The sequence below is a fragment of the Heptranchias perlo genome, chromosome 11 (genome assembly GCF_035084215.1).
Source record: "Heptranchias perlo isolate sHepPer1 chromosome 11, sHepPer1.hap1, whole genome shotgun sequence".
NCBI lineage: Eukaryota > Metazoa > Chordata > Chondrichthyes > Hexanchiformes > Hexanchidae > Heptranchias > Heptranchias perlo.
Window position 1 is genome coordinate 5,929,860 of NC_090335.1, and position 16,391 is coordinate 5,946,250.

Here is a 16,391-nt window from a genome sequence, read left to right on the forward strand (position 1 = left end):
GTTACTCCTCAAAATAATAGGGTTCACAGCATTACAGGTAGACATTCACAGATTTATTAAGCATATGATAATAACTATTATTGACAATAATTAAACATACACTTGACAGCAGTACTTACGGCAAAACCTTGCGAGTTCACCGGAGAATTTCACACACCTTAACAGTTTCAAGTTCAAAAGAATTTTCAAGGCCGATCAGGCCTCATTGAATTCTGAGGTCTCTCTCCCAGTACCCACTCTTTTATGTCCTTTTTTCTTCAATCCTGTTATGTCTTAGCATTACCTCATCCTCCTTTCATGTCCCTTTATCAATAACTTTTTACAGCTCCCTAACTTTGATATAGTTTTTATCATGTCATTCAAATCATTAGGCTGAGGACAGTTATAAAAATTTATAAACTATCAAAGGCTTCCTGACAATCTGTGAGGGGGTAACTTTCCCATCATCCCAAGCCGTATATGTCTGATCAATACAACTCTTTCCAGCCACTTTCAACTTTACAGACACCTAACCATCATAAAAATGTAACACCTCTCCTGTGTCTCTGTGAAGTTAAAAGACGAATAACCTACAAGATGCCATCGTCTACACACCAACTGGCACCTACAAACTCCCATGGTCTTGTTACAGGATCTATCCATACAAAAAGGATAATTAAACTGCTAGTGAGATCAGCTACAATTGAAAAGTTACTTGACACAGTTAACATAACAAAATTAATATAAAGAGAAATCAATAGCCGTCCTGTCTGATTAACCCTTTGCTAACAAAGGGGAGGTGGTTTCTACAATGTGTCCATGATGCTTTTGTAGATCAGCATATTCTTGGTCCAGCAAGGACGGAGACAGTGCTGAATCTAGTGCTAGGAAATGAAGTGTGGCAATGAGGCAATGCAAGGACAGGGGAACATCGAGGAAACAGCGACCATAACAATCAGTTTTGATTTAAAAAACTGAAAAGGAGATGCGCTGTAAAATTCCGATTGAAATTGCTGACCGTAGGAAGAGTACGGTGCAGTAAACTGTGCTTTTGCTTTATAAAGCGGATACAGTGAGTTTTTGACGTTATTTCTTTGCCTTTATAACAACTTATAACAACTTCAACTTTGTGAAATAAGTCAAGCTCAATTCTAAACCAGAGTCTGGAGATATGCACTGATTGCAAACCAATAGTTAGATTTCTTAGCTGATTCAAAAAATTCTATCCAACAGCATGTAGCAGAGTGGACTCATTCTGAGTGCGGCAGCAGATCAGATGGACCACCATTTCATTTCTCCAAGCAGTTGAGAAAAAAGATGAGGTAACTAGCTGACAAATGCCCAGGTGTCTCTGGCCCTGGGAAGGACTCTACCTGCTCCTTTGGTTTCCCTAAAAAGGTCTTCTTTGCTTCTCTGGTCAGATTGTATCAGGCTCCTTCTCAGCATGTCAATCTTCAACTGGTGATACTTCTCAGACAAAGATGTTACCCGGTATGTTGACACCCTGTGATCACTTTCAAAACAATGCACAACGATCGTGTCAAACTCTATTGTGTTTCGAAACCTGTGAAGACATCAACAGCTAACTTGTCAATTATTTTTTATTGATGCATCTATCTGTATCTTTTAAAAATCTAACATCTACTTGCGCAACTTGACTTCCTGTCGTCACGTTTTTGTCACACTGTTTGGCCTGGATTTTCTTAAAGCACCCGGTCTGTTTTATGCCTGTGTAGAGGCATTCTGGCAAGTAAATCGAGGTGGGGAGACTACAGCAATTTCCTCTCCGTGATCTTGATCGGTCCGCCGGAAGGGCGAGCCACGGCCAAACATTCCCCAAGATTTCCCTGGAGTTCTGCCCATTTACCGTGTACAGGTGGCGGAGTGGAGGCTGCACATTGCCCCACAGGTGGGAGGAGGTCAGGAAAGTGAAAGGTCACACAGGAGTGTTACTGTTTTAAGCTGGGAGTCACTTCACTACTTTGATGCTGCAGTATCCATGCATTTACAGGTTTTATTTCATGAAACTTGCTGAGAATTTAAAAAGGGACCTCTGCATGGTGAAATACAGGATTTCCCTCTGGGGATTACATGTTTCTGTGCTTTCGGGAGGAGGAGGAAAGGATGGAATCCAGGTGAGTGTGGCGTCACGCATGCAGGTAACTCCCAACACAATTATCTGAATCATAGGGTCCAGGCCACAGAGCTTAGACCTGGATTATTTCCCATAGGCAATGTCTCAGAAGGCTGCACTTTCCCCCTGACACCGTGAAGGATATATGTCAGCTGTTGGAACCTGTCTTGCAACCTCTTACCACTCGGGGCACTTGTGAAGGTGACAAAAGCACTTTTATCAATTGGGTGCTTCCTGGGAGAGGGAAGGGGGAGGGGGAATGATGTCCATCAACCACACCCACCAAAACAAATTATCTCATTGCTGTTCGTGGGACCTTTGCTGTGTGTAAACTGGCTGCTGCATTTGCTGATATTACAACAGGAGTTATATTTCAAATGTAACTCATTAGCTGTGAAGTGCTCTGGGACATTCTGAGGATGTGAAACGCAGTATAAAAGTGCAAGATCTTTCTTCTTCTTACTCTAATGCAGTTACTATAATATTTCTGTATTCTGTTGTTATATTTCCAATTGACCCCCAGCCTCAACAGCTTTTTGGGGGAAGAGAGTTCCAGATTTTCACTACCATTTGTGTGAAGGATTGCTTCCTAACATCGCCCCTGAATGGCCTAGCTCTAATTTTAAGGTTATGCCCCCTTGTTCTGGACTCCCTAGTCTATGCAACCTGTCCTCATAATTTAACCCTTTTAGCCCAGGTATAATTCTGGTGAATCTGTGCTGCACCCCCTCCAAGGCCAATACATCCTTCATGAGGTGCGGTGCCCAGAACTGAACACAGTACTCTAAATGGGGTCTAACCAGAACTCGATATATCTGTAACATAACTTCTACCCCTTTACATTCCAAGCCCCTTGAGATAAAGGCCAACATTCCATTAGCCTTTTTAATTATTTTTTGTACCTGTCCACTTGCTTTTAGTGTTTTCTGTACATGGACCCCTAAATCTCTCTTATGATCCCACTTATAATTCAAACATGTTGACGTATTGACTGACAAATTATAGCGTTACGAACATTTGGAAAACTGAAGCTCACATTCAACACTTTACCTTGCTTGGAGCTTTTGGAGGCCAATTCGATACTTTTCCTGTTCCCATGCCATTTCTTTATAAACTAACTCAATTCGCTCAATTATTTGTCTCTCAATGCGATCTCGAATCTTTTGATCCAGCTCAAAATCCTAAGAAACATAAGCATGGCAAAGGACAAAATCAAACACAAAGGGATTGGGATAAATTGGGAAGATGGGCTGAAGCCCAGCAAGTGGCATTTAATGTGGACAAATGTAAGATAATGAGACTGAGGAAAGTAAATATAAACTAAACGGCTCTAGGCTACAGTCACAACACAGGAGAAGTATCAGGAGATATTGAGTGTAAATCTTGGCTCAGTGGTAGTACTTATGCCTCTGAGTCAGAAGGCTGTGGGTTCGAGCCCCACTCCAGGACCTGAACTCACGGTCGAGGCTGATGCTTCAGTGCAGTACCGAGGGAGTGCTGTGCTTTCGATAAGACGTCTGCCTGTTGAGGTGGGTGTGAAAAATCCCATGGCATTATTGGAGGAAGAGCAGGGAGTTCTGCTGGTACCCCAGTGAACACTCATCCCTTATTCAAAAACACAAAAATGTAATTTTATTATTTGTACCTGGGATGTGGGTATTGCTGGTGAGGCTGCATTTACTTCCATTCTCGTTGCCCTGAATAAATGCTGTTGGGCCACCTTGTTGAACCACTGCAGTCCTTAACGCAGGCCTCTAGGACGTACTTACATACTAATGCTGCAATAGAATCATTTACCAACATTGCCACCAACCGCCTTTATTCCCTCCCTATCTCTCCTGAAAATGCTATAATTAGGAATATTAACTTCCCAGCCCTGTCCAAACCCGTCCCAATATCATGCCGTCTCCTGTGATCTATTTCCTGCAGCAATATTGCAATGTTTTCATGCTGAAAGATGGGGGTCCTACTTGACCTTTCTGGTTGCAGACATTTAGGAACTAGGCACAAGACTGCCACAGTGACAATGACTGTAAAAGAAGCTGGATCTGAACAATTCCAGAGCAAGGATGGCAGTTCTCAACTCTCTAATCAGCAGTCAAATGATTGCACAGGCAATGAATGTGGGCCTGAAGTAGGCAGTGAGGCTAAAACTGCAGTTACTGGGTATGCCCCCATTGGGCAAATGCCTCCATACGTCTATTGGCCATACACAGTTCCTGCTAATTCCCATCACGGGCCCCAGTAAATTGGTGCTCTCTTCCAGACCGACCTGATGAGCACATTTTCAACATGCAGCGCTAGTGTTACACCCAGTAATGTCCACACATCCCACCCTACCCCATCCCCCACTTCCAGGCAGCGAAGTCAGCCCGGCTATACATACTGCAGTTAGAACAATAAATGTGACAGTTAAAATAATAAACCATTAAAACCTACCGCTCTCCTGAGCTGGACGTGTGACTAGTCAATCAAAAGTTAAATAATAAAGTATTAAAATCTACCTCTCTGTTGAGCTGGACATGCTCAGGGAGTTCCGCGTTTTTTGTTTGAAGTTCCTTAAACTCATCTCGCAGCTCGTTCAGCTCTATTCTCTTCTTGGCCTTCTTCTCCTCTGCCAGCTTCATTATTAGGTCCATCTCTGCCTTCTGTTTAGCATTTTCAAGACTAAATATGATTCAAAAATAAAAAGATGTGATAAAATGCAGTAGCTAATCACTTCAAAACATCTACAACAAAACAAATTAAAATAAATGCTAACTGATGAAAATCTGCTAACGATAGTTGCTGATTGGGCAGTGTTGTGCCAGTAGGTGTTAGCTAAATCACCCACCCCGACGAGCTCACACTTTCAGCCACAGTGTCTATGAGGAATCAGTAAGCAGGGGCCAGACTCCTGCCAGTCCGCAGGGAGAAAGACAAAATTCGAAGAAAATGTATTCCCGTGCTGAGACTATGAATTCCTGGGACTCCAATCAGGCATTTGGGTGCAGTCAAAGATAGATTAAGGGGGAACTGAAAGAAAACCTTGTAAAAATAAATCATTTCATCCATTGCAAGATGATGTAGTTCTACATCTTTCTTCACATACAGTTGGGATAGGGAATGCAGCAGCAGGACAAGTATTGGGGGATTTAAGAAAGAACTTGCATTTGTATAGCGCCTTTCACAACCTCAGGACTTCTCAAAGCGCTTTTGTAGCCAATTAAGTACTTTTGAACTGTTATCACTGATGTAATGTAGGATCCCACAAACAGCAATGAGATAATGACCAGATAATCTGTTTTAGTGATATTGGTTATGGGATTAAATATTGGCCAGGACACTGAGGAGAGCTCCCCTTCTCTTCTTCGAATAATACTGTGAGTTCTTTTATATCCACCCAAGTAGGCAGACAGGGCCTCGGTTTAACATCACATCCGAAAGACGGTTTAGGTCAGTTGTTGTAATTGGACAAAAACAATGGCAAATGGAATTGAACTCTAATACTTCTAACGTTTTACACCTAACTTGAATAAACATGGGATATTAAGTAATGCTCGCAGAAATGGAAATAAGGGAGGTCAGGCAGCATCTGTGCAGAGAGGAAGGTAGGGCTAATGTTTTAGGTCTATGACCCTTCATCAGAACCCTGATGAGAAGAGCAGAACTTCAAGGTGGGTAGTCCTAGAGGAGAAGCAGCAATTAATTAATCAACAAAACAAAAAACCAAAACACTGCAGCTGCTGGAAATCCAAAATAAAAGCAGACAATGCTGAGAACACTCAGCAGGTCAGTCAGCATCTACGGAGAGAGGAGAGGTCATTGAGTTGAAATATTAACTCTACCTTCCCATGCCACAGATGCTGCCTGACCTGCTGAGTGTTCTCAGCATTGTCTGTTCTTATTTTGGATTTCCAGCAGTTGCAGTGTTTTGGTTTTTGGAAAGGGGCCTAGAGTAACAATGTATGTGCCATTTCCAATGTACATTGTATGACATTGCCCTGTCACTTACGGCATTAATAAACCTTAATAAGGTTTAAAATAGTGATTGAGAGAGACAAAGACCAAATAAATTGGAAAAAAGCTAATTAAAAGGGGTTGAGGAAGGAACTAGGGAAGATAAGCTGGAAAAAAACATTGACAAACAAAGAGATAATACAGCAGTGGGAAATATTTAAAAAGGTGATCAATAGAGTTCAGAAGAAATATAAACTGCTAAAAAGCAAGAACAAACTAGCCAATAATGAAACACAAGGAGATAAGGATAAAATTGAAACTAAAGAAATGCATACTCTAAGTACATAGACAATAAAGGAGAGGATGGCAAAAGGGAATATGAAGAGGTTAGGAAAGAAGTTTAAAAAAACAATTAGGAAGGCAAAGAGGAATTAAGAAATGAAATTATCAAAGACTGTAAAAAGAAATAGTAAAGTATTCTACAGATGCATAAATAACAAAAGGAAAATTAAGATAGGGATAGGGCCACTAAGGAATGCAGAAGATAAACTCTCATGTAATGGCAGATAAACTGTAGAAATGTTGAATAATTATTTTGCCTCAGTATTTACCAGGGAGACTAACGAGATGGACATGACATTAGAAGAAGAGATCAAAAAGGATAGGAAGCCATTTAAGATAGAAAGGAGGGAGATAATTGATGAACTGGACAAATTTAGACAGGATAAAACCCCTGGTCCGGATGGATTGCATCAACACATATTAAAACAAGTTAGGGAAGAGATAGCCGAGGCATTTATATAAATTCAGTAGAAAAAAGGAATAGTGCCAGAGGACTGGCAGGCAGCTAAAGTTATTCCTATATTTAAAAAGGGAGATACAACAAATCAAGGGAACTATAGACCAATTAGCTTAACGCCGATGATAGGAAAGATATTGGAATCTTTTGGTGTAATAGAAAAACATCTAGAAACCAAAAATATAATAAAGAATAGTCGGCACAGATTTCAAAAGGGAAGGTTATGCTTGACCAAACTTATTGAATTCTTTGAAGAAGTAACAGACAAAGTAGACAAGGGTAATGTAGTAGCTGTAATATATTTGGACTTTCAAAAGGCCTTCGATAAGATACCACATTGTAGACTCATGACTAAAGTCAGAGCATGTGGAGTCAGGGGACAAGGTGCAGAATGGATAGCAAGCTGGCTACAAAACAGTAAACAGAGAGTAGGGGTTACAGGTAGATACTCAGTCTGGCAGAAGGTGGGAAGTGGTGTTCCACAAGGAACCATTATTGTTCACCATTTACATAAAGGATTTGGACTCAGGAATCGGAAGTTCAATTTCAAAATTTGCAAATGACACCAAATTGGGGCTTATAGTTAACACTAAGGAAAACTGCGACAAAATACAAGATGTTAACAAACTTACAGAATGGGCTGTAAATGGCAAAATGAATTTCAATATGGATAAGTGTGAGGTGGTGCATTTTGGTAGGAGGAATACTCCTTGGAAAATAAGACTCTAGAGGCGCAAAGGGATCTAGGGGTACAGGTTCACAAATCATTAAAAGTAGCAACGCAGGTTAACAAAGCCATAAAAAGTGTAAACAAAGCACTGGGGTTCATTTCTAGAGAAATAGAATTCAAAAGCAGAAAACTTTGATTAGACACACTTGGAGTACTGTGCACAGTTCTGGTCTACATATGACATAAAGGATATAGAAGCACTGGAGAAAGTGCAGAAAGGATTTACAAGGATGATACCAGAACTGAGAGGGTACAACTACCAGGAAAAACTGAACAGGATGGGGTTCTTTTCTCTAGAAAAGAGAAGGCTGAAGGGTGACCTGATAGAGGTCTTTAAGATAATGAAAGGGTTTAATAGGGTAGACTTAGAGAAGCTGTTTCCACTTGTGGGAAAGTCTAAAATTAGGCCATAAATATAAGATAGTCACTAATAAATCCAATAAGGACTTCAGGAGAATGTGGAACTCATTACCAAATGGAATGGTTGAGGCGAATAGCATAAATGCATTGAAGGGAAAGCTAGATAAGTACGTGAGGGAGAAAGGAATAGAAGGATATGCTGATAGAGTTAGATGAAGTAGGGTGGGAGGAGCTCGTGTGGTGCGTAAACACCGGCATAAATTGGGGCGAATGTTTTTGTGCTGTAAATTCTTTGTAATTCTAAGTAACAATGCTGGACACCAGGGTGTCTGTGTGTTGCTGGGGGGCCCATTGGGAGAAGTTTTAAAAGTTATTGGCTGGTTTCATAATGCAATTGTCACTGGGTGCCCAAACATGCAGGTGGACCTGACCCAGGGATTTCCATGGGGTCAGGGATGAAGGACCACTCTGCCGTACATCCACCCCTCTCCCCCCAGGAATTGCGGGCCACTGTATACAGTTGGGCACTTGGACTGACAGCCAGGGGTTGCCACTTCTGCACTTAAAAGGAATGTACAGAAAATCACAGACTAGTGAGCATAAGCCCCCAGCCAGTGTTTAGACTTTGAAGTACTCTATGGTACCATCTTTTAAATTCTGAACAGTTTGAGTTTGATAAAGTTTTTACGGGTTACAATGGCAAGAGAACTACTGGATGTAGGAGTTCCTGTACGGTATGAGCATCCAAGACAAACGCACAAATGAAATGTCTCTAGCTGCATTTAAAGTTATAGAGAGTGGGAACAAGGGCTCTTTCACAAGAGTATTCTGAAATATAGAAGCCAAAAATCTAAACAAGGTAAAATAACCAGTTATCTATCAGAGGGGTCATAGTGATGAAGAGACTTGAGAGGTTTTTTTCCACTAGAGCTGAGATGGTGGAGGTCTGAAGGATTATGAAGAGTGAGGGTTAAGTCAATAGTGGTCATTACTGTCTCACTGATCAGTGGAAACAAATGAGGAGGTACAAATTTAAGATCATCAGAAAAAGAATTAAAGGGTGGTTAGAATGGGGAATTCTCTGCCACAAATCATTGAAGCAAGGTCCATAAATTATTTTAAAAGGGATAGTTGCTTGAAAAAGAGGGGACTGAACAGGAGAGTGGAATCAGACTGGGTGAGAAATGAAAGGGTATGGGCAGTGAGCAGGAGAATGGGATTAGATTGCGTGAAATATTAAAGGGTACGGGGAACGAGCGGGAGAATGGGATTAGACTGCATGGGATAGTAAATGGTATGGGGAGTGAGCAGTTTAGTGGGATTAGACTGGGTGGGATATTAAAGGCTATTGAGTGAAATGAGGTTGCTCATAATGAGAGAAACACTGGGGCCATGAAAGGCTGTGGAAAAATGAGTTGGGTTTTGGAACAGGTGGGAGCTGGCCATTATAAGTGTGGCCATGCTTCATGGGGTAAAACATGCAAGTTCCTATGGCTAATGGCATGTCGTTTCGCCCCGAACCTATCAAATTGGGTATGTTAGGATGCCGGAGTGAAGATGAATTGAAGTACCATCCCGCCATCCCGTGCCTCCCCTCCCTCCCTCTCAAATACAGCTGCTTAACTAAAGATCAAATCAAAACACAAGTACAGCCCTCCCCTCCCCTGTTCCGCCATTCAATTAGATTATGGCTGAACTGTATCTTAACTCTATCTACCCGCCTTGGTTCCGTAACCCTTGCCTAATAAAAATCTATCAAATTCAGTTTTTAAATTTTTAATTGACCCCCAGCCTCAACAGCTTTTTGGGGGAAGAGAGTTCCAGATTTCCACTACCCTTTGTGTGAAGAAGTGCTTCCTGACATCACCCCTGAACGGCCTAGCTCTAATTTTAAGGTTATGCCCCCTTGTTCTGGACTCCCCCACCAGAGGAAATAGTTTCTCTCTATCTACGCTAATAAAGCCTTTAATCACCTTAAACACCTCGATCAGATCACCCCTTAATCTTCTATACTAGAGTCTATGAAACCTGTCCACATAATTTAACCCTTTTAGCCCCAGTAACTTTTCCACTTTGCTAGATATAGACCTTCCAGTGGTCTTGTGTTCTGTACCTACAGAAACTCTCCAGAACTTCTGCTTCACTGAATCTTCAAAAATAGACACAGACAATATGGTGGCGGAGAAGGAACTGTGTGGGCACAGGTCATTACGTTTGAGTTTGGTTCCACAAGAGGGAGCAGGCCAGGCAGCGGTGGTCCAGCGAGCATCGGCCGTAGACCTGCTGCTGGCTGCAGCTTGTATCCCGGTTGCAGCCTGGCTGTTCCAGTGGCCTTTGCCCTCTCTGCGCCCCCCCCCACCCCCACCCCGGCTCTGCTGGTTAAATCCCGCTGACTTATCTCCTCTCCCTCACCAGCCACTGGAAGTTTACAATTCAGGTATCTTGATCTAAACTTGTGTTTATTTTTTCAACAAAGGTGGGTGTTGTTACATTTTCCTTAAGATATGGGGAGCGGTAATTTTCACCTACTCCACCTGGGCAATAACCTGGAAGAGCAGATCGCCCTTCCAATTTTTCATCTATTCATTCCAATGGGATAAAAGTCGGGTGGGTTCTAAAACAGGTGGGTGATCTGCTCCGCCAGGTTACTGCCCAACAAGAAAATTTTGCATTTATATAGTGCCTTTAACACAATAAAACATCCCAAGGCACTTCAGACAAAATTTGACACCAAGCCACATATGGAGATATTAGGACAGGTGACCAAAAGCTTGGTCAAAGAGGTAGATTTTAAGGAGCATCTTAAAGGACGAGAGAGATAGAGAGGTGGAGAGGTTTAGGGAGGGAATTCCAGAGCTTAGGGCCTAGGCAATTGAAGGTACGGCCGCCAATGATGGAGCAATTAAAATCGGAGATGCGTAAGAGGCCAGAATTGGAGGAGTGCAGAGATCTCGGAGGGTTGCAGGGCTGGAGGAGGTTACAGAGATAAAGAGGGGCTTGACCATGATGGGATTTGAACACAAGGATGAGAATTTTAATTATTCTAGGTGAGGAAGCTGAAAATTACCTCATAAATATATTTATTAATCTCCTCAGACCTGGAAAGTCCTGCCTAGAGACTCTACACTCTGACAAAAACTGGCCTTATGATGCCACAAAGTTCCCAGGGCCCAGATGGAGAGGTTGAGTATTTTGCACCAACAAGTTCAGGTTTAAGAACATTTCTTTATTCACCTCAGTGCATCTTCACATCTACGTCAGCAGGGTTATGGTTTTATCTTTATATTTTCTAAATACCAACGTACCTGTAGGCATGTGGGTCATCAATATCATCTGCTAGTTTATCTTTTTCAAGACCTCTCTGTTGGAAAAAAGAAACACATCAGAGTATTTTCCTGACCACTGGATAGTGTGCAGTTTAACAAGTTGTAACAAATTAGGTCGGTGTGTGTGTGAATGTCTGTGAGTGTGCACGTGTGAGTATGAAATGTGCAAGAGCACATGTGCGATTGATGTGAGAGCATGCTGTATGTGTGCACAGTGTATAAGTGTGCACACTTAGTAACAGGCTAGGAATGGATGACAAATGGACAGATCTTCACTTGCAGCTCAATAACAATTGCATATATGACCTTCCAAAAGGTATTTGATATGGTTGCACACAATAGATTATTAGCAAAAATGAGAGCGCACAGAATTGGACGTAGCCTTTTGACTTGGGTTGGAAATTGGTTAAGAGGTAGGAGACAGAGGGTAGGGATAAAAGAGAATGTACTCTCATTGATGGGATGTGATAAGTGGTGTTCCCCAGGGATCTGTACTGGAGCCTCAGCTTTTCATCATATATATCAATAACTTGGATGAAGGTACAGTGAGTTGTATATTCAAGTTTGCAGATGACACTAAGTTAGGAGGGACAGTAAGTTGTGCAGATGGGAGCAAGAAGTTACATAGGGACATAAACAGATTAAGTGAGTGGGCAAAACTGTGACAGGTGGAGTTTACTGTGGGGAAGTGTGAGGTCACCCAAAAAAGATCACAAGCTGAAATATTTCTTAATGGTGAGAGACTAGGAACTGTGGAACTGGAGGAGCAAAGGGAGTTGGGTGTCCATGTACACAAATCACTAAAAGCTAATTCACAGATATATAAAGTAATCAAAAAGGCTGATGGAATGTTGGCCTTTATTCTCAAGAGTTTGGGATACGAAAGTGGGGAAAGTGATGTATCACAAATTGATTCTATTGCATGTCTCAACCTTACACTGAAGAAGTCCTTCAGCAGTAGCCTCAGTAGATTGCATTCTAATAACACCTTCATTGCCTGGGCAATGAATGGCTTCTCAAAACTGCAATTAGCATTTTTGTTGCCAAAGTCACAGCAGTTTGTGTGTTCTCTTGTTAACAAACTGCAACTACTAAAGCACCTGACATTTAACACTCACAGTGATTGGAAGTATTCTCGAGCACAAGGGGTAGGCCATTGGGCTCAACACACCCATGCCTTTCGAACAGGTCACCCCAGCTGTCTGTCTTCTCACCACACCCTCAATTGGCAGCACAGTCGACTCTTAGGCTCAGTGCTGTGGGTTCTGGGATTTGAGCACATAATCTAGGCTGACACTCCCGTGTAGTGGCGAGGGAGGGCTGCACTGTAGGAGGTGCCATCCTTTGGATGAGATGTAAAACTGAAATCTGGTGATTCAAGTGGGTGTAGAAGATTCTATGACACTAGCATATAGTTCTCCCGGTTTTCTGGGTAACATTCCCCCCTCAACCCACATCTCTGAAGCACATCGCCAATCATCCATCCCATCTCTTTGTGAGATGTCCTGTGCATAAAACAGTTGATGCATTTACCATGATAAAACAGTAACTCATGACATATGAAGTGCTGTCCGAGATGTCGAATCAATTTGGGCGGAGGGAAGAAATAACAAAGGAAAGAAATCACTGGTGGGAGTAGTATATAGGCCCCCTAACAGTAGCTACATTGTAGGGCAAAATATAAATCAGGAAATAAGGGGGGGCTTGTAATAAAGGTAATGCAATAACCATGGGCGATTTTAACTTTCGCATAGATTGGACAAATCAAATTGGCAAAAGTAGCCCTGAGGAGGAGTTCATAGACTGTATTCAGGATTATTTCTTAGACCAATACGTCAGGGAACCATACAGGGAACAGGTCATTTTGGATCTGGTAATGGATGATGAAACAGGGTTAATTAATGATCTCAAAGTAAATGATCCCTTGGGAAGCAGTGATCATAACATGATAGAATTTCACATCCAATTTGAGAGCGAGGATCTTGGGTCTGAAACTATTGTATTGAACTTAAATAAGGGCAATTACAAAGAAATGAGGGCGGAATTGGCTAAAGTGGACTGGGTGAACGGATTAGATGGTATGATGGTGGATAAGCAGTGGGCAAGCACTTAAAAAGATATTTTATGACTCGCAACAAAAATATATCCATGTGAGGAGGAAAGACTCCACAAAAAGGATGAACCAACCATGGCTAACTAAGGAAGTCAAGGGTGGTATCAGGTTAAAAGAAAAAGCATACAACATGGCAAAGATTACTGGTAAGCCCGAAGATTGGGAAAACTTTAAAAACCAGCAAAGGATGACTATAAGAATAATAAAGAGGGAGAAAATAAATTATGAGAGTAAACTAGCAAGAAATATAAAAACTGACAGTGAAAGCTTCTATAAGTATATAAAAAGGAAGAGGGTAGCTAAAGTAAACATTGGTCCCTTAGAGGATGAGACTGGGGAAATAATAATGGAAAACACGGAAATGGCAGAGGAATTGAACAGATATTTTGTATCTGTCTTCACAGTAGAAGACACTAATAATATACCAATATTATTAGAAAATCAAGGGGCAAAGGGGAGGGAGGAACTAAAAACAATCACTATCACTAGAGAAAAAGTATTAGATAAACTAATGGGTCTAAAGGCTGACAAGTCCCCTGGACCCAATAGCTTGTATCCAAGGGTCTTAAAGGAAGTGGCTACAGAGATAGTGGATGCATTGGTTGTAATCTTCCAGAATTCACTAGATTCTGGAAAGGTCCCAGCGGATTGGAAAACCGCAAACATAACACCCCTATTCAAGAAGGGAGTGAGACAGATAGCAGGTAACTATAGACCAGTTAGCCTAACATCTGTCATTGGGAAAATGCTAGAATCCATTATTAAGGAAGTAGTAGCAGGACATTTGGAGACTCATAATACAATCAAGGAGAGTCAACATGGTTTTATGAAGGGGAAAGCATGTCTGACAAATTTATTAGAATTCTTTGAGGAAGTAACGGACAGGGTGGATAAAGTGGAACCAATGGATGCAGCATATTTGTATTTCCAAAAGGCATTCGTTAAGGTGCCACATAAAAGATTATTGCACAAGATAAGAGCTCATGGTGTTGGGGGTAATACACTGGCATGGACAGAGGATTGGGTAACTAACAGAAAACAAAGTGTCAGGATGAAAGGGTCATTTTCAAAATGGCAATCTGTAACTAGTGGGATCAGTGCTGGGACCTCAACTATTTACAATATATATCAATGACTTGGATGAAGGAACAGAGTGTCACGTGGCCAAATTTGCTGATGATACAAAGATAGGTGGAAAAGCAAGTTGCGAGGAGGTCACAAAATGTCTGCAAAGGGATATTGACAGGTTAAGTGAATGGGCAAAAATTTGGCAGATGCAATATAATGTGGGAAAATATGAAGTCATCCACTTTGGGAGGAAAAATAAAAAAGCAAAATATTATTTGAATGGAGAAATACTACAAAATCCTGCAGTACAGAGGGATCTGGGTGTCCCCGTACATGAAACACAAAAAGTCAACATTCAGGTGCAGCAGGTAATCCGGAAGGCAAACGGAATATTGGTCTTTATTTCTAGGGAGATGGAGTATAAAAGCAGGGAAGTCATGCTACAACTGTACAGGGTGCTGGTGAGACCACACCTGGAGTACTGTGTACAGTTCTAGTGCCCTTATTTAAGGAAGGTTATACTTGCATTGAAGGCGGTTCAGAGAAGGTTCACTAGGTTGATTCCAGGTATGGAAGGATTGTCTTATGAGGAAAGATTGAACAGGTTGGGTCTATACTCATTGGAGTTTAGAAGAATGAGAGGAGATCTTATTGAAACACATATGATTCTGAGGGGACTCGATAGGGTAGATGCTGAGAGGATGTTATCCCTCATGGGGGAATCTAAAACTAGGAGACATAGCCTCAGAATAAGGGGTCGCCCATTTAAAATGGAAATGAGGAGGAATTTCTTCTCCCAGAGGGTCGTGAATCTTTGGAATTCTTTATCCCAAAAAGCTGTGGAGGCTGAGTCATTGAATACATTCAAGGTGGAGTTCGACAAATCTTTGATCAGCAAGGGAGTCAAAGGATATGGGGAAAAGGCAGGAAAGTGGAGTTGAAGTAAAAATCAGATCAGCCATGATCTCATTAAATGGCGGAGCAGGCTCGAGGGGCCAAATGGCCTACTCCTGCTCCTATCTCTCCATGGTCTTCATTAATGACAATGCATCTCACATCCTTTCCTGATTAGTTATTCCATAACTCTATCACTGTTTGGGGGAAAAAGGTTTGCTTAACTTCCCTACACAATTTGTCAACATCAATTTTTTCAGTGAGGGAATGTTAGAAGAAGTTTCTTTAGACCGCAAGTGGCTCTAAAGTGGAATTCCCTGCCACAAACCTTTGTTGAAGCAGACTCCAGAAATTCTTATCTAGGGAATTTGGATAGTTGTTAAAAACAAAGAAAATTAAAGGATATGGAGAGTGAGCCGGAGAGACGGATAGGATTAGGTGGGATATTAAAGGGCATATGGAATGAGCAGGACAGTGGGATTAGACTGGGTAGCTAATGCTTTATGCAACAGTATATTTTAATTTGTACACTCTTTGCCAGCACCACCAGGAACTCAGTTGCTGTTTTTTTCTCCTGTTGCTAAACACAATGCTGATGTTTTAATAGATTTACTATTGGGAGATTCTGAACATATTCTGCAATTTCCAGAGATGCAGTCTCCTTATCCATCTCAAATCTGTTTCCTAATCTGCTACTGCACTGAACACATACTTCCTCTTTCCTTGCCCCACTAGTATTTTTTTCACACTGATCCAAATTGAACTGATCATCCACTTACTGGTTTAATTATCTAAACGAGATCGAAGGGTAAATGTTACAGCCATGAGGCAACAGATCCAGGCAAGGCAGTGGGGAAACCCTGAACTAAGGCCGCGTGTCAGGATCAGGTTTTTATGACAGGACTGCATTGCTAGCACTGCAGATTCTCGGTGCCAGTCATGGAACCCGGGGACCAGGAGTGTCAGCTCTTGGCAGAGTGTTTTGGAGGTTGCCTGAAGCCAAGAAACTTGTGTGTCAATCATTTCATGACACAACTTTCATTGTTGTC

General features: G+C 41.7%; 1 protein-coding gene across 1 annotated transcript in view; it reads right to left on the bottom strand.

Annotated features, from left to right (window-relative positions):
- LOC137327067 (cilia- and flagella-associated protein 44) overlaps nucleotides 1–16,391 on the bottom strand; it is a 216,166-nt gene that overhangs the window by 61,108 nt on the left and 138,667 nt on the right. The window contains exons 19-22 of the mRNA XM_067992476.1: nucleotides 11,247–11,302; nucleotides 4,618–4,780; nucleotides 3,164–3,294; nucleotides 1,353–1,543 (exon numbers count right to left, since the gene is read on the bottom strand). Of these exons, the coding sequence (XP_067848577.1) occupies nucleotides 1,353–1,543; nucleotides 3,164–3,294; nucleotides 4,618–4,780; nucleotides 11,247–11,302 (541 nt within the window). The remainder of the gene's footprint in view (nucleotides 1–1,352; nucleotides 1,544–3,163; nucleotides 3,295–4,617; nucleotides 4,781–11,246; nucleotides 11,303–16,391) is intronic.